We start from the raw sequence: 16,010 nt of genomic DNA on the forward strand, positions 1-16,010 counted from the left end.
GAGAGAAAGATTGAGAGATGGAGGAAGGAAGGAGGGATGAGTGGGTAGATGGGAGAGTGGAGGGATGGAGAAGAGGAGAGAGAGAAGAGGAGAAAGAAAAAAAGCAGCCGCGGTGACGGGGCGGGGACCTTAATGTTCTTTGGGCGGACCGTCACGAAATTTCGGTGCGGCGTTTCTACGGCGATCCAGCAACTTCCACGCCTGCCCGCCGCCTCTCCCCCCAGGATCTTCCAGTGGCTTCTCCGATCTAGATGCTTCTACTACTCGTCTAGTGAATTAATTATTCACGGGTCAGGTTGTCACAGGTCACGGGTCACGGTTCCTGGGACTAGTACGGAGTATCTAGATCCATCTCAGCCCTTCGAGGGACAAAAATAGAGACCAATACCGAAGTCTTCCCCCTCCCTTCCCCCGTCCCCGGGTGCTACTGAGTAGATAGATAGACTGCGAGGGTAGCAGTTGTATCACGCCTGCTAGAACGTTCCGCTCCTCTCCCCCACCAATCCTCCTAGCCAATGAGTGCCGGGATCTCTCTGACCGCCTGGGTTTCCGCCAGAACTTTCTACCCAGGGGCATGTAACGATGTATTGTATGGCCATGGTATTTATCTACACTTAGTACCACGGTATTCCGTACCTTACACAACCTGGTTACCCGGACTACCAGGGCTGTTCCTCAGTCTCGTCCATGCAAGGTTCCCCCCCCCGCCGTCAATGCGCCCGTCCCAGCTCCCCGTGCGTCGGAGTTTCGAAGGAGACATATCTACTATCTTAGGTACTACTACTACAGTACAAGAGTTACCTCTCAGGCCTGTCAAGAACAGATATCGTTTGCTTTCTTTGATTCATCATGTAGATTTCTTCGATCAGCCACCGGAGAGTACACGCACCCCGGAGGCCACAATTCCCCGATAGCAATGATAACAGCAAGAGATCCGAGCGAAAAGGAAAATAAATGAAGCCATCCATTTACAGTCCTAGAAAAAAGATACTAGATCAAGAACATACAGAAACGGGGGAAGAGAGATGGATGGGGAGCATCATCACCAGGGCGGAGCGGGAAATAGATGGTAACAACACGGGCGTGGAGCTCGCTATGCGAAGGGGGAAAAGAAAGGAACCGTCAGAGGGAGAAGAAAGATCATTGGCAACACAGTGATACAGAAAGCAAAAGCAAAAGTCAGGACGACGACCAATCAAAGCACAGTTAGGAAATGATAAGAAAACTTTTCCAACCGCTAATATGCAGTGTGACAGAGCAGGGTCACATAACACATGTCATTATCAGTAAATGGGAAGGGGGTAGGGGGGGAGGGGGGAGAAAAAAATGGAAGGGACAGAGTAATACATGTCCTGGATCGCCGTGAGCATCTAAACCCGTATACCGTCTCACCGTCTCAAGCCAGGATGAAGGGCTAAGTATCATATATGACCTTATTAGAAAAAAGAAGGGGGGCTGAGAGACAGGCGAAGGACAACGGTCTGTTGGTCGACCTCCGCTTCCAGTCTCTCTTCATTCTTCGTTAGACGTCAAATGCATTGTCGTTGAGTTTAAGCAGTCTGAGTCTGGTTGCGACCCTTGGCGTTGACATTGCCCCCACGGCCACGGGGAGCGAAGCCTCCGCGTCCCTCACGCTGGAAGCCTCCCCGGCCCTGGCTGCCAGCACGGTCTCCACGACCACGGCCAGCGCCACCGCGGCCCGCACCATAGTTGCCATTACCGAAGGCATTGGCACGAGGACGGCGCTCTTCAACGTAGATCTGCTCGGTTCCGATCTGGTGGGGGTTGGCGGCAACGGCAGCGTTATAGGCAGCGGCATCACCGTATTCGACAAACGCACAGTTCTAAAAACAACAACAATTAGTTTCAATATTCACCCCCCTTTCCTTGTGGGACAGTGACATACCTTCTGACGGCTCACGTCGAAGTGCTTGAGCTTTCCGAAGCGAGACAAGGTCTGCTTTAGCAAGACAGCATCGACCTTCTCGGTAACATTCTTGATGTAGCCGAGAACGTTCTGCTCTTCACCGGCCCGGGACTGGGTCTTCTTGTGTTCGTGGCCGGCAGTCTGCCATCCAGAGCCATCATTCGAGGGAGGCTGGCTGGGCACGGATTCAGTAGTGACAGGGGGAGGGGTGGCGGTCGACTGAGTAGAGCTGGCAACGGGAGCGGGAGCAGCGGGAGCAGTGGGCTTCACGGGAGTAACGGGGAGGGCGGGAACAACGGGTACGGTGGCACCAGACTTGGAAGCGATGGTAGCCCATGTCTTCGGAACCGCCCTTGCGGGAGCGCTCTCCTTGGCCGGAGCAGGGGCTTCCTTCTGCTCGGGGACAGGAGTGGGCTCGGGAGCAGCAGGCTCCTCGACCTTGAGATCATCGCTTTCAGCCGGGGCAGCGGCTTCGGGAGCAGCCTCGGCAGGAGCTTCCTGTACACTGTCACCATTGGTCTGGGGAGCAGACTCCGTGGCCGGCACTTCTTCAGCGCCTTTCTCGGCCTCCTCAAGCTTCTCGTCGACCTGGGCGACAGCAGGCTCACTGTCTACCTGGGTCTCGACAGCTTCGGGGGCAGTCTCAGCCTCGGGCTGTGCAGGCACCTCCGGAACCGACGCGTCGGCCGGAGCAGCAGGGGCGGGAGCCGGGGCAGCTTCCTCGGTCTCAATCTCCTCCTCCTCGTCGGCAAGATAGCGGAAGATGTCATTAAGAACGTAGTACCCGTTGGGCTGCTCCGCCAAGACAAAGGTCTGCACAAACTTACGAGACGGCTCCGATCGGTTGGAGATCTCGCCGATGACCGAGATCAAGATGTTGTCGAACGAAGCCTGCGAGTCGACGTTCAGGACGCGAACCTTGCAGTCCTGGAAGTCCAGCTGCTTGATCTTGTCATTTATAGCCTACAGATAGCAACGTTAGCAACACAACCCACGTAGCCGGCGGAACGACTGACCTTCTGACCCACTGCCACCTGTACGGATTCGGCCTCAGTGCCGAAAACAAGCTGAGAGCGCCGAGAGTAGAACAGGTTCAATTTCTCAGGGCTACGGCTCATGTTGGTATAGTACTGCTCAACAAAGTACCAGCCGACCTCATCTTTGGAGATGCCGTTCTTCTGGTCATTTGACGGGGCGTTCGAGGGAGTGGACGACGGCGCGGGCTGGAAGCTGGCCGCACTGTTCACGGAAGCATGGTTGTAGGAGTCGGGGTACGCATGTTGCGCAGGGTAGCCACCGTTGATAGGAGCCTGGGTCGTGTCGGCCATTGTGAGGGGGGAAGGAAAGCGTAAAGGTCGACAAAGAAAAGAAAAATCTAAGGGCGGCAAGCTAAAGTATATGCAGATGCGGCGACGAAAGGGAAGGATTCTAGTAAGAAATATTCCCCGGTGCTTGGCTACCGTGGAGGGGAAGGGGGGGAATTGTCAGTGTGTGAAGCACAGGTGTGTCTATGACGATTTTGGGGGGGGGGGGGGGGGAGGAGAGAATTCGGGGACAAGACTCGAGGAAAAAAGGGAACTCACAACGTCAAACGGGCGAACGGACCGTTCCCTGCAGGCGCAATGAAGTGGAGGAAAAAGAGAAAAGGAAACCGGAGTAGGTTCCAAAGGATAGCGCGTCGAAGTCGTGGAGGTGGGAAGTAGGAAGAGTCTTGTGCGATTCGGAATTGACTGTGCGAGAAGGAAAAGCCCGAGGGACAAGCGGGAGAGGAAAAAAGCAAGGGACGACGGGTGGATGAAGCTTGATAAAGAGGCTCACGAGGTGGAAGAGAGCAGAAAATAGGACGAGGACGGGAATTGTGGGAAGGAAAGATAGTGGGATCGATGAGGGGGAATGGGGGGAGAAAGTGAGGTCGATGCCGTTGGAAGTGGGTTTAGTAGGTTGGTGTGGGTTGGAGTTGGAGGAGGAGGTGGTGGTGGTGGTGAGAGGGAGAGAGCGAGAGGTGCTGGAGCAGCCGCAGAGCAGAACCGACTGGCAGTTCTGAGGTCAAGGGCCCGTCCCAGCAGTGAATCGCAGTGCCTTCAATTTGCTGGTGCGAAATCCAGCGGCCGACCCAAGAAGTGCCCGGCGCTAGGCCGCTTCCAGTGAGCTGCCGCCTTGGCCGGTCCCCCACCGCTTGCCTATCCGGGCACCCGGGCACGCCCTTCCAAGCCCTTCCCTGCCTGCAATAGTAATAAGCCGGGATGGGCTCTTGAGACTACGGTGATTCCCTCCCGAGTCATGGATGGCCTTGGCCCATGGCTCTGTCTGATACACTCCGGAAGGCGCCATGGGCTCTTGTCGAGGGACATTGGGATTTCTACCTGGCACAAAGTACCGCCTAGCCACCCTCTCGGTTTGCTATGAATCATGATATATATCAGCATGCGGCGAATTCCCTCCCCAGCACGATCGCTGATTGGCGGTATGGCCCAGGTACCTCCCTCCCTCACAGATCACAGACGGGGGAGGACCCAGACCATCTGCAGTATGCTTGGATCAAGGATCTATACCAATTGATTTGATTCAAGAGGTCTGCGCCGCTTTCTACATAATCCACATTGCACCACGGAAGTTTTCCTTGACATATACGGGAGCGAAAGGTGAGATTATACATCCATTAAAAAAAAAAAAAAAAAAAAAGATAGTGCCAGAATCGACCCGGGAAAGAGACGGTGTGAGACTTATCGGACACATACATAGTATATCGAGGCTTGTAAGCAGAGCGAAATCTCATCAATTCGAACACAGATAGCTGGCTCAGAAAGGGGGTATGATAGACACATAAAAGACAAGCTTCTCATCAAGACAGGTATCGAAATCGGTCGTACAACCCGCCGCAGGGGAATCTGACGAGCCGTTGAACATGCAGCAACAAAAAAAAAATAACGCACTTAAACATTGAAGCGGATGACCATAGAGGGAGAGAGAGTATAAGAGGGCGAGAAGAAAAGAAATTCAAAAAGGTATCAATTGCAGCTTTCAGTCCGTTCATGGGGATGCTGTGGACTCCACCGTCGCCTTTTCGTTCAACACGGGTTCCCGCATGACAGCGTCCTGGCCGGTCATTCTGCGTCCCAGGGCGCGCTCCACCTTTGCGCCAAGAGCCAGCTTGCTCAAGTCATCGGTCTTCTCCGGGGTAGGAACGAAACGTTGCTTCAAGAGGGGCTTGTTTTCCAGGCGCTCCAGGCCGTCGCGGAGATTGTGGAAATCGGCGAGTCTGGGGTCGCCGGCCGGCAGACCCGCGAAGGTGCCTTCCGATGAGGCGACCGAGGGGCTTCCACTGACGGTGGAGAATCTCTTCGATGTACGAGCCTAGATCATATCCGGGTTAGACGGCACTGGGGCGGCGATCGTATGCGGATAAGATTGCGTGCAGCCCAGGCAGACTTACGGACTGAGTCATGATGGGTCTTTCGGAGTCCAGCGATGTATGTCTAGCCATAGTTATGCGGCGGCTGAATTGGGTGAGGCCGTAGGGGTGCGTGTGCGAGTCACGACGGGTGGAATTCTGGCGTGGAAGGAAAATCTGGGTGTTGAGGCTCCCGAAGAGATCGTACCTGCGGGATTGGAGGGTCAGGGATCCTATTCAGCGAATTGAGAACCGGTGTTGTGTAGATATAGCAGGGACCGCAGCAGGCACATCAGAGGCAGCGCAGAGAAAAGGGGAGGACGCAGAATAAACAGGAAAGAAAACAAAAGAGAAGAAAAGGAAAGAAAAAAAAAAAAAAAATCAAGCTGACGCGAAAAGGAGAAAAACAACACCAATGAATGTCGGGAAGTTGGGGGAAATGACTCCGACTGGTAGAGAGAGTAGAGAGAGTAGAGACAGTGATCGAGCCGGGATATCCTGCAGGGATCACTCAAGGTGGGTGGGTGGTCATACCTTGGAGCACTCAATGTCTTTCCCAGATCATACGCGATTCCGATCTATCAGGGAGAGATGGGGTTCTATGTCGGGTGGAAGGGGTGGGAGAAGGGAACGGTCTTGGATGATGGTAGGATGAAGGCGGGCGTGACATGCACCGTGGACTGGAATGGATTCAGGAGAGGCCGGGGGGCGAGGGAGGCGCGGATGGGGGGTGGGTCGCCCGACAGGCGCCAAAACGCAATGCTGATAAAATCTTCCTCGGAAGGATTCTTGCGCGGTGGTTAAGGTTTTCCTGGCTAGACTCTTCCCCTGTTTCTCTGATTTTCTCTCTCGCGCTCTCTCTTTCTCGCTCTCGCTCTCGCGCGCTCTCCTTTCCGGACGGAGTTGCGTCAACTGGCTTGGTTCGGAGTATCTACAGACTACGGAGGTGGCCGCGGTGGTTGGAATTCCAGATTCTATCTATGCGGCCGGGTTGGACCCCCCCCCCAAACGGATCATCGCTGGGAGCCTGAGACACCGGACTCCTGTGGCGCGTCGGTGACAGACACGAGCTCCATCATCATCAGACAGGGGGGTGGGAATAATTGGGATGGGGATTGCGAACCCAACGGATTGATCGTCATCACCCACCCGCCTAGAATTCTACCTGAGAATAGCCGATCGACTGGTTGAACGGAGCCGACCAAGGCGAGTGGATGCATCATACCACTGCCCCTATCTGCTGACAGTGCTTTGTGGAAAGATAGTATAGGGTAGATGATACCATGCGCAGCAGCAGCAGCAGCACAGTAGGTAGGTGGGCTTCGTTGCTGATTATTGTCCCTTCTCGACGGAAATCATCATGTCGATCATGTATCCGCACATAGTACGGACTAGATAGATACTAGATAGATAGATACTCCGTACAGCGCTTGGATGGCAAGCGATGGCGGAGGGAGGGCACGGTAATGATGGTTAATTAGCCGATTAATTAAAAGGGGAGGAACAGAAGAATGGACAATGCGACTAGGATGATTAAAGCCCGGAGTGCGGACGGTCCGCCACGTGCAGCCAAGTGGCTCCCGGGCAGCCACGCGGGCTGGCCATGGCAGATGCTCGGTTGCTCTCTTTCAGTCAGGACCCCCCTCCTTCTCCCCCAGTCTCCTGCTCAGACAGACGACACAGACATGGTCATGGTCATGGATCCATGTGGGTGGTATCTATCCCCGTCTCACTCAGAAACGAACCGTTGACGAGGATCTTACTACTCTTGCAATCCTAAAGGGCGACCAAGGCAGAAGACAGGCCCATGTGGTGGAAGACATTCCACTTACCAAGGATCGTCAGTCTGCAGTCTAGCCGGACCAAGTACTCCGTAGAACGTAGATAGATAGATAGTTACTTTTCCCGGGGAGATCTGACCTGCATGCCCGCTGGCTTAAGACTGGAACGGGCGTAGATAGTAGAGTTAACACGGGAGAAGCTCATCTTATCAGCAATCTACGGAGTGTTTATCTAGTAGCAGGACCTAACTAGTTCTTTAGCCGGCCCTCCTGGGTCATACTAGTAGTACCTATACTATCTAGTACGTACGTACAAACTGTATCTACTCCGTATAACTGTATCTGGGAAACCAAGCCGAAAGCGGCCGGGAAGGCGGTGTCGCCGTCCCCCTCATGCGAGGCCGAAAACACACACACACACACACAACGTCATACTTGCTGATCCCACCAACCACTTAGAACACCACTTGCTACGACGCGCAGTTCTACTGCTGCTACCATTCTACCTGCCAGCAGAGCTAGCTCCCGGTCACACGGAGGGTCGAAGATGCCGAAACCCAAGGCTTTCCTCAAGGAGTCCAAGAGCAATAAAAAGAAGTCGGCGCAGCGGGTATGCGCCATCCAACCATCCGCCGTCACCCCAGATTTGCCTTTCTGACTTCACCCGACTTCTCCAGGCGCCAGAAACTGCAGATGAATATCTAGCTCGTGGGTTCTCATCCTGTCCTTCATAAAGCGCATTGGTGCTCTCCTGTGGTCTCATGGTTAACCGGGATACCACCCTCTAGTCGGCGTGGAACAAGAAGAAGCCGGCGAGAAATGGCGCGCCGGTGATGCCGCCAAGTCCCTGCGCTTCTTCATGCGCGCCATCAACACCTACGATGAGGGCTTGAACAAGCACCCCGCTGCATTCGACCTGGCCTATAACAAGTACGTCACTCATCATCATCATCATTCATATACATTGCTGCTAGTTGCTGCACTAAATTACTCCATCTCTTCCAAATGCCTCCATGAAGAAAATGTGCATATGAACTGACGCCCGGCAGAGCGAGGGTCCAGTATGAGATCACACAGCATCCCAAGCTGGCTGCACAGCTGTCCGCGCCCCTGGTGGACGTCCTCCGCGTAGCACTGGAGTCTCACAGGGCAGCCCTCGGGCTGGAGCAAGACAACGCAGACGCGCTTTTCAACACAGCTCAGGTCCTCACCAGCATTGCGGAGACTCTGACTGAATCCAAGCATCCCTCAGACGATCAACTCTCGCAGGCAGTAAAGCTTCTGCAAGAAGCCATTGAGCTCTTCCAACGCTGTCTAGTTCTTCAAGAGCTGAAGTACACAGACATGCAGGAGCAGATCCGACAGATGGAGGCAGGCGAGACGGGCCCCACGGAGGCGCGGGCGCAAGACACGCAGTTGGACGCCCCTCCTGCTGATGAATCGAAATCCGCAGATCAACAGGAGCAATGGGCAGCCATTGTGGAGCCTGTGACAAAAGACACGCTTGTCGACACGGCAGTGGCACAGCTCGAAACGCTTACAACTCTCTGCAATCTACTCACATTCAACCCCGGCGTTGGAATTAGCTGGGTGGAAGAGTATTCATCGGACCTGCTTCAGAAGCGGATTTCAGCCTATGTTGAAGGGTCCAACAGACACTATGAGGCGACCCTGGCTCGAGCTAAGTTCGCCTGCTCTCTGACCGAAGTATTGTACAGAAGTGGACGGATAGAAGTTGACACGTATTCCGAGGAGGTTTCGCGTGCTTTCGGGCCTGGTCTGGATCTCTCGGCCGATCCGGGTGGCCTTTGCAGCAAAGCAGATGCGCTCACGTCGTTCAACACAGCGCTAACAGACCTCCCGCCTTTCGAACCGGAATTATTCGCCAAAGCGCTGTCGTTGCGATGGCAATCGCTATCGGCTGCTCTGGAGGCGTTAACGAAGGCATCGAAACACCCCGATGCTGAAGACCTGCCCAAGATTCACCTGGCAAGGGGGGACGTGGAGATGAGCAGATGGAGGCTTGGACTGTCTCCATGGGAGTATGGTATGGCTCAGCAGAACGCAGCGCTACTGCTTCGCAATGCCCAGACCTATTACCGAGGCGCCGCAGCCCTAGCCAGGAGAGACCGGGCGGCAGACGAGGAACGGGACGGGACGTGTAAAGAGGCGATCGCAGCTGCCTTGGAAGGTCAAAAAGACAAGCTTCGACAGCTCCAAAAGGCGGCACCCAAGGAGCTGATGATAGTGGCGGAGGACGTGGTCGACGATGGGTGGATGAGTCCGGGCGATATGGAGGTTCTGTTGCCGTAGTAATATACCCAAGCGAACAAGGGCCAGATCAAAAATGGAGAGTAGCCAGCCAGCCAGCCAGCCAGCCATCACATCGTAGAACCACTCCAAGCCAAGCCAAACCACCAAATCACTAAATCACATCCCCAACCGAGCCCTGACCTCTCCATCCATCTGTGCCGCCTCCTGACGAAGCTGATTCTCGGTGGTAAACTGGGTTGTCGCAGCCGCGGCGCCCTCCACATCGGCAACAACGGCCTCCAGCCCAGACAACAACCTCTCGATCTCGGCCCTCTGCTCCTGGACTTTCCCAGCCAACTCCTCATTCTCAACCTGAACGGACCCAATCCTGGCATCCAAGTTGGCCTGCGTCTCCATCAAATGCGGCAAAAGATGCGCTTGATACAACTCCTCGGGACTCAACGTATGCGGCCTAAACCCACCCCGGTCGAATAATTAGCCAACCACTTCGCCAAACGAAAACCAGCCCATCCACCAGAACACGGCCAATCGACCAATCAACCAATCAATCAAAAAAAAGAAAACAAGACCAGAAGAAGGAACACAAAATACATACGCAACAGTCTCCTCCCCCTCCCCATGATCCCTGCGATACCTGGCCTCACCAACCAGCCGATCCAACTCATTCAACTGCGTGACCGCATCCCTCTCCGTCAGAATATCCTCGAACTCGGCCTTCGCGCTCTCCTCCAACTTCGCATTCAACTGTCTCCACACGCTCTCCAGACTAGCGGGGACGTATTTCGCGGGGGTCGGGAAACAGCCGGAGAAGTTCGCGTAGGAGTTTGCGCGCAGGGTGCGGAGGAGCGCCTTGTCGAAGATTTCTTGGAGCTTGGAGGCGCGTGGGCCGGGGGTTTGGGGGACTGGGGCCGGAGGGGCGGGGAAGGGGAGGCCGCGGGTCGTTGGTGGGTGGTGGTGGTGGGATCTTCGGACATTGTGGGTTGGTTGTGTGGTTTGCGTTGGTGTTGGGGATGGGAGTGGTGGGAGGAGGGGGTGTTTTGGGGGTTGCGGGGGTTGGTTGTTGGAAAGAGTGTTGTATGGACGGACCGGGTCATCTATGTATGGGTCGGATGGGAGGCGCGCGACGGGGAACGCGTGCGTCACGTGATCGGTATAGATCGGGGGGTGGTTAAGCTGTTCAATCTGGTGGATATTTGCAGTTTGTGTTAAGGGACAGCCTGAGCTTCACCTCTGATCAATCACCGCCGTGATTTCCGTCTTGCCTGTGTCAATTACCAGGAAGATCTGTCATCAGAGATGCGAGAGTGATCAACTTGGACAGAATTGAGACAGGATATACCAAACATTCCCGAACCGAATTCGAGAGTGTCAAGCTACAGCATCAAGGGGACTGCCTCTAAAGCGGACAAGTAGGAGCACTGGATGATGGACGTGGAGCAGGGATTACTGATATTCATTTCCTGGTGGAAGCCAGGGCTGTTCACCTGAGAGGGTTGTAAGATCATTATTCACTTCTGGTCTTATGCTCAAGGACGGAGCAGCGCACAGAATACCGCGGAACGGCGAGTGATGCATAATAGAATGTCCAACTTGTATTTATGAAATGCCAATGATCCTCTCGCATAACTCAAGATGTACTGAAAGAAACAGGAAGCCAGATTATCTCGATGTCCTTCTTGGAGTCAAACGCCGCGCTCTCCCCATTCTAAAACCGAATCCGTTGCTCGTCATGTCCTTCCACCGAAAGGAGCAGTTAACGAAATGCCAGGGCAGAAGACAGGCTATACATAAAAAAAACAGTGCTCGAAGAAGAAAAGACGAAGAAAAAAAGGAAAGGAAAGGAAAAAAGAGAGAAGCGTGCCGGCTTAATATGCCTGCTGCGGGGGAACCATTCCGCCATACGCCCCAGCCATCTGTTGCTGGTGCTGTTGCTGCAGCTGCGCCTGGAGTTGCGGCAGGTCGTGGAACCACGGGTGCTGCAGTGCATCATGGGCACTGATGCGCATCTCGGGTCGCAGCTGGAGCATCCGATTCAGAAGATCCAGACCAAGGCTATCGATCTGGGGGAGGATCAGGCCAAGATCCTGCGTCGCATACACATGGAAATTCGGCTTGTACTCCGGCAGCTGGGAGATGCCCGGCCACGAGCGCTCTGACGGCGTGCCCATTAGACGGAAGATCTTCATGAGCTGGTCCTCGTTAGTGGTTCCGGGGAACAGCGGGCGACCCGTGTAGAGTTCGGCCATGATACATCCCGCCGACCAGATGTCAATGCTGGTGTTGTATGTCCGGCTACCCAGGAGCACATCGGGAGCGCGGTACCACAAGGTCACCACCTCGTTGGAGAACGTGTTGACAGGGATGCCAAAGGCGCGGGCCAGACCGAAATCCCCCAGTTTCAGCTGTCCCTTCTTGTTGATGAGGAGATTCTGGGGCTTCAGATCGCGGTGAAGGACCCGATTCTCATGGCAGAAGGCAATGCCCTTGAGGAGTTGATGCATGAAGGATTTGATGGTGGCCTGGTCCAACTGACCCCGATCCCCGCGGGTGTCCATGTACTTCTTCAGATCCTTGTCCATGAATTCAAAGACCAGCATCAGCTTGTTTTCCGTGTGAATGACATCGTAAAGCGAGACAATGCTCTCGTGCTTGAGCTCCTTCATTAGCGAGATCTCGCGGATGGCGGTGGATGGCGTTCCTTCTTCGGAATCGAGGTGGATCTCCTTCAGCGCGACCAGTTCGCCCGTCTGGCGATTACGCCCTTTGAACACCTGTGGTGGGTGTCAGTCTATGGGCCGTAATGTACGTACGGTCATGGAGACTCCGTGGGGGGGGAAGGGGAAGAGGTTCGTACGGTGGCATAGGTGCCCTCTCCGAGCTAGAAGTAACCGACATAGTTAGCATCGCGGGGAGTATATTTATTGTATGGCAGAGTGGAGGGGGCACCTTTTCCAGCTGCTGGAAGGAGCTAGGTTGCTGTTTGTCCATGGTGGTGGAGGTGGAGGTGGAGGGCGAGGGCGTTTGCGCAGGGAGGGAAGTACGCGGCGGGACAGGGAGGTTGAGAAAGGAGTTGGGCGAGACGAGCGAAGGGATGAGATTGAGGTAGTGCTGCACGGTCGAGCGAGGATTTAAGGCGTCGCGACAGTCCATGACCCGACGCAGTCTGGCAGTCTGGCAGTCTTGAACGGGACGGGAGGGGGGGCGATGCAGAGCCCCGCGCTGGGTCCCGACAGGGCGGAAAAGGCGGCTGGCCAACTTGACTGGCCGTGGCCGTGGCAGTATCCACCCTCGACTTGTTATCATCCAACGGCGTCTAGACATCTGCAACAATCCAATCTATCATTCCTACACGGCGCTTCGACTGCGCTTCTATGTAATAAATATACATGCCCCCCCCCCCCCCTAATTCCATCCATTCAGTGACCAAGAGAGGGAAGTTGGGCTGCCAAGGGGCCGAGGATCTCCTGGGAAGGAAGGCTGCAACGGACATGCTGGTATGCGCCACTGCTCTCCGGCTCGACCTGTCCAAAGAGGACCGACTCGTTTCTCACCCCACCAATGTTGATGATCCCGATTGGCATCCCTCTCTTATGCGCCCGTTCCACTAACCGCCAGGCCGAAAACGTGGCCAGGCTGCTTCCCAGGATCAGGAGCCTGCCCGCGTCGTCGATGGCCTCTTCTGCCCCCTCCTTCACCCTCGCATCGATGTTCTCTCCAAACATGATAACCGCCGGTTTCAAGATCCCAGCCGTGGAAGTAGGAAGCCAGGCCCCATCCTTCTCTACCTCCACTCGGCCGGGGGTGCCGTCCTGCAGTGGAGGTGGGTTTTCCAAGCAGGTCGGGCATGCCGGATACCTGAAGGTAGAATACGGCGCCTCAGGCACATCTACGTCGCCATCGGGGTTGACCTTCAAGCCTCTCCGTCGCTGTTCCTCGGGGTGATCCGTATCCAGCGCCCCGATGTCGACCATCTTCTTCACGAACTCCGCCCAGGCCGGGTTGAGCTTCTCGAGCGATTGCTGGAATTCCTTGCGGGGAAACTGGTTCCGGCAGCTGATGCAGACCACGGACCTCAAGTAGCCATGGAGTTCAAGCGTGGGTAGCTCGGGGTGGGCGGTGGAATGGAAGGAGTCGACATTCTGCGTCACGACGGAGCTGATGTAGCCTTTGGCGCCGATGTCTCTGATAGACCAGTGGGTCGAGTTTGGCTTTGCTTTGAGGAGTCCCGGCCATCCGACAAAGCTCCGAGCCCAGTACCGCTTGCGGAACTCATGGCGAGCGACGAACTCGTGGTAGTAGATCGGGCGATACGTCTTGTTCGTCACGTAGGTACCGTTCTCACCGCGGTAGTCGGACAGGCCCGACGCGACGGAGATGCCAGCGCCCGTCAGGAGCACCGTCTGCGAATGTCGGCCAACGTCGACGCCACGCAGGTAGGGGGACGGAGGGGCTGTCAGGAAGGCGCGGAGCGCATCAATGGCACCGGCAATCGTGCGCGCGGACGGAGGGACGATAATTGGTGGGGGCAGCGGGCCAGTGAAGGGGATGCGGATGGATGGAGCAGTCATTGAGGCTATCTACATGGTCGAGAGAGGGAGGATGTCGGCTCTGGCTGGCTTGGCTGGCTGGGCGGGGCGCATTCATCGCCGACGTCAGGGGGGTTAGTCAGCGGATCACATGACCGGCTGTGGCATTCAAAGGGTGGCTGGTGGGCTGCTCCATCTCAAGACTCTTGAAATATTAGAACCCAAAGTCCCAAGGGAAGGAACACCAAGGAGTGATAGATCCCAAGAGTGTAGGGGGGCTAACTGCTAAGCAGGGGCCCAGGGCGAGCTAGTTACTAGTAGTACTATAGTAGCAGCTACCCCGGATCGCCCCACGTGACCCGTGCCCTCCTCGGCAGACTCTGCGGACGTCATTGTTTCCCTTCTTCTTCTCCCCTCCCCCATGACAGACAGACAGACAGACATATAGAGCAGAGTGCAATTGGGAGTCTCGTCCCGATCTGCTCTCTCATTCCGCACTGGCTAGACATGTTTCCCGCACTGACCGGCAATCTAGATCTAGAAGCTCTGAGTGGCATATGTGGGTATGTAGGCCACAGCCATCAATCACATCCCAAACACACTATCCTGACCTCCAACCTCTAGATCCATCTCAATTGCGTGCTGGGTGGTGGTCTTTTCCCCGCAGATCATTGAAAACTTCCGTCGTGGCTCCGCCGATGGCCTATCCCTGCTCTTCCTGATCGTCTGGCTCGCCGGCGATGTCTTCAACATCCTGGGCGCCGTCCTGCAGGGCGTCCTGCCCACCATGCTGATCCTCGCCGTCTACTACACGCTGGCCGACGTCGTTCTCCTCGGACAATGCTTCTACTACCGGGGCTTCACCCTGCGCGACGAGCCATCCCCGCCGCTGCGAGCCTCCTCGCCCAGTCCTGCCGAAGAATCGTACGACGACGACACGGAGATTCCGTCTCCAGTCGTGCCTCGCAAACCATCCGAGCAGTCGTCGCTGCTGTCCAACCAGCGCGGTCCGCAGTACGAGGCCGTCCACTACAACCACTTCGGCGGCCCTAGCCCAGCATCCTCCGCAACTATCACGGCCCCACCCCTCCTCTCCCAGCGTCGGCACTCCGCCTCCTCCTTCCTCCATCCCTCCGTCGACGGCACCCATCTCTCTCCCGCAACGCCCTTCATTGAGTCCGCCAAGGAACCCCGACCGCCTCGGAGCCTTACAATGCTCCAATCCATCCTCTTCAACGGCTCCGCGATCATCCTCGTCTGCGCTGCAGGTATCCTAGGCTGGTACATCAGCCAGCGATCGACCCATATCAAGGGCGACGGTGGCAGCAGTGACACGCCCCAGAACCTGACCATGGACCCCCTGGGCCAAGTGTTCGGCTACCTCTGCGCGGTGCTGTACCTAGGATCGCGGCTGCCGCAGATCCTGCTCAACTACCGCCGCAAGTCCACCGAGGGGGTATCTCTGCTCTTCTTCCTCTTTGCCTGCATCGGGAACCTGACGTACGTGCTCTCCATCCTGGCGTATTCGCCCGTCTGCGCGAACAGCTCATCGCGCCATGGACGATGCCGGTCCGATGAGCTGGCAGCGCTGTACGGGCGGTACATCCTGGTGAATCTATCCTGGTTGATCGGAAGCTTTGGCACGCTGTTGCTGGACATGTGCATCTTCGTTCAATTCTTCGTGTATCAGGATAGCAACGGGGCGGGAGACGACGAGACGGATGAGAGTCTGCGGGGCTAGTCTATCTCGTCTCCAGTCCTCTTCCCTGTCTTTATTTTTTTTTATTTTTATTTTTTTACTTTTCTTTCTTCTCTTTCTTTCTTTTTATTTCATTCATCCATCCCCACAGACGCGGGACTAAAAGGAGTTGGTGGAAGACATTGGCTTCATAAAAGCATGTTTCGATCTACCGGTGTTGTGGTTAGCTTAGGCCTGGCTTTGGCTTTAGGAGTTATCTTGCTTGCTTGTACATATCTTAAGAATTCTCATACCGATACTTTTCTTACCTTCCCATCTGCCACCAGGACCACCTAGTCCTCGGATGAAAACTGCTGCTTCAGCTGCCCAGCAATAGCGGTGCAGAACCCGAAAAGATATTCCAACCATGTGC

At 55.5% G+C, this 16,010-nt stretch overlaps 8 protein-coding genes across 8 annotated transcripts; 3 read left to right on the forward strand and 5 right to left on the reverse strand.

Annotated features, from left to right (window-relative positions):
- Positions 1 to 446: 446 nt before the first annotated feature.
- BO70DRAFT_50390 (uncharacterized protein) lies at positions 447 to 1,232 on the forward strand. The gene has a single exon (XM_025548493.1). The coding sequence runs from the start codon at positions 516 to 518 to the stop codon at positions 912 to 914; it is 399 nt and encodes a 132-aa protein (XP_025398584.1). The 5' UTR covers positions 447 to 515; the 3' UTR covers positions 915 to 1,232.
- Positions 1,233 to 3,561, reverse strand: BO70DRAFT_50389 (NTF2 and RRM domain protein). Its single transcript, XM_025548492.1, has 4 exons — positions 3,511 to 3,561; positions 2,944 to 3,383; positions 1,907 to 2,890; positions 1,233 to 1,844 (listed from the first exon to the last, which is right to left on the reverse strand). The coding sequence occupies exons 2-4, from the start codon at positions 3,253 to 3,255 to the stop codon at positions 1,551 to 1,553; spliced, it is 1,590 nt and encodes a 529-aa protein (XP_025398585.1). The 5' UTR covers positions 3,256 to 3,383; positions 3,511 to 3,561; the 3' UTR covers positions 1,233 to 1,550.
- Positions 3,562 to 4,839: 1,278 nt separating this feature from the next.
- Positions 4,840 to 5,861, reverse strand: BO70DRAFT_50422 (uncharacterized protein). Its single transcript, XM_025548494.1, has 3 exons — positions 5,853 to 5,861; positions 5,361 to 5,526; positions 4,840 to 5,281 (listed from the first exon to the last, which is right to left on the reverse strand). The coding sequence occupies exons 2-3, from the start codon at positions 5,409 to 5,411 to the stop codon at positions 4,958 to 4,960; spliced, it is 375 nt and encodes a 124-aa protein (XP_025398586.1). The 5' UTR covers positions 5,412 to 5,526; positions 5,853 to 5,861; the 3' UTR covers positions 4,840 to 4,957.
- A 1,785-nt stretch (positions 5,862 to 7,646) lies between these two features.
- Positions 7,647 to 9,412, forward strand: BO70DRAFT_371638 (uncharacterized protein; the record flags this gene model as incomplete). Its single annotated transcript, XM_025544809.1, has 4 exons — positions 7,647 to 7,709; positions 7,777 to 7,807; positions 7,888 to 8,029; positions 8,149 to 9,412. 4 exons carry the CDS (start codon positions 7,647 to 7,649, stop codon positions 9,410 to 9,412), a joined length of 1,500 nt encoding a protein of 499 aa, XP_025398587.1.
- On the reverse strand, positions 9,084 to 10,664 carry BO70DRAFT_406964 (PMF1/NNF1 family protein; the record flags this gene model as incomplete). Its single annotated transcript, XM_025547159.1, has 3 exons — positions 9,084 to 9,824; positions 9,969 to 10,467; positions 10,649 to 10,664. 3 exons carry the CDS (start codon positions 10,662 to 10,664, stop codon positions 9,530 to 9,532), a joined length of 810 nt encoding a protein of 269 aa, XP_025398588.1. The 3' UTR covers positions 9,084 to 9,529.
- Positions 10,665 to 10,829: 165 nt separating this feature from the next.
- On the reverse strand, positions 10,830 to 12,542 carry BO70DRAFT_362733 (cyclin-dependent serine/threonine-protein kinase phoA). The gene is made up of 3 exons (XM_025543388.1): positions 12,320 to 12,542; positions 12,228 to 12,251; positions 10,830 to 12,144 (listed from the first exon to the last, which is right to left on the reverse strand). Exons 1-3 carry the CDS (start codon positions 12,521 to 12,523, stop codon positions 11,239 to 11,241), a joined length of 1,134 nt encoding a protein of 377 aa, XP_025398589.1. The 5' UTR covers positions 12,524 to 12,542; the 3' UTR covers positions 10,830 to 11,238.
- Positions 12,543 to 12,762: 220 nt separating this feature from the next.
- Positions 12,763 to 14,100, reverse strand: BO70DRAFT_362734 (putative SIR2 family histone deacetylase). Its single transcript, XM_025543389.1, has one exon. It carries the CDS (start codon positions 13,939 to 13,941, stop codon positions 12,790 to 12,792), a length of 1,152 nt encoding a protein of 383 aa, XP_025398590.1. The 5' UTR covers positions 13,942 to 14,100; the 3' UTR covers positions 12,763 to 12,789.
- Positions 14,101 to 14,406: 306 nt separating this feature from the next.
- On the forward strand, positions 14,407 to 15,640 carry BO70DRAFT_337837 (PQ-loop repeat-containing protein; the record flags this gene model as incomplete). The annotated part of the gene is made up of 2 exons (XM_025541172.1): positions 14,407 to 14,462; positions 14,524 to 15,640. 2 exons carry the CDS (start codon positions 14,407 to 14,409, stop codon positions 15,638 to 15,640), a joined length of 1,173 nt encoding a protein of 390 aa, XP_025398591.1.
- Positions 15,641 to 16,010: the final 370 nt, after the last annotated feature.

This window comes from Aspergillus heteromorphus (genome assembly GCF_003184545.1).
Source record: "Aspergillus heteromorphus CBS 117.55 chromosome Unknown BO70scaffold_15, whole genome shotgun sequence".
NCBI classification, from domain to species: Eukaryota; Fungi; Ascomycota; class Eurotiomycetes; order Eurotiales; family Aspergillaceae; genus Aspergillus; species Aspergillus heteromorphus.

What these genes read in the sequence shown, in the direction of transcription:
- BO70DRAFT_50390 (XM_025548493.1), top strand. Translation starts at nt 516, where the DNA reads ATGAGTGCCGGGATCTCTCTGACCGCCTGGGTTTCCGCCAGAACTTTC.
- BO70DRAFT_50389 (XM_025548492.1), bottom strand. Translation starts at nt 3,255, where the DNA reads ATGGCCGACACGACCCAGGCTCCTATCAACGGTGGCTACCCTGCGCAA. An exon ending in AGGTGGCAGTGGGTCAGAAG is followed by an intron (nt 2,891 to 2,943) that starts GTCAGTCGTTCC and finishes TGCTATCTGTAG; the next exon opens with GCTATAAATGACAAGATCAA. An exon ending in TCGACGTGAGCCGTCAGAAG is followed by an intron (nt 1,845 to 1,906) that starts GTATGTCACTGT and finishes TGTTGTTTTTAG; the next exon opens with AACTGTGCGTTTGTCGAATA.
- BO70DRAFT_50422 (XM_025548494.1), bottom strand. Translation starts at nt 5,411, where the DNA reads ATGGCTAGACATACATCGCTGGACTCCGAAAGACCCATCATGACTCAG. An exon ending in GACCCATCATGACTCAGTCC is followed by an intron (nt 5,282 to 5,360) that starts GTAAGTCTGCCT and finishes GATATGATCTAG; the next exon opens with GCTCGTACATCGAAGAGATT.
- BO70DRAFT_362733 (XM_025543388.1), bottom strand. Translation starts at nt 12,523, where the DNA reads ATGGACTGTCGCGACGCCTTAAATCCTCGCTCGACCGTGCAGCACTAC. An exon ending in CCTTCCAGCAGCTGGAAAAG is followed by an intron (nt 12,252 to 12,319) that starts GTGCCCCCTCCA and finishes GGTTACTTCTAG; the next exon opens with CTCGGAGAGGGCACCTATGC. An exon ending in GAGAGGGCACCTATGCCACC is followed by an intron (nt 12,145 to 12,227) that starts GTACGAACCTCT and finishes CACCCACCACAG; the next exon opens with GTGTTCAAAGGGCGTAATCG.
- BO70DRAFT_362734 (XM_025543389.1), bottom strand. Translation starts at nt 13,941, where the DNA reads ATGACTGCTCCATCCATCCGCATCCCCTTCACTGGCCCGCTGCCCCCA.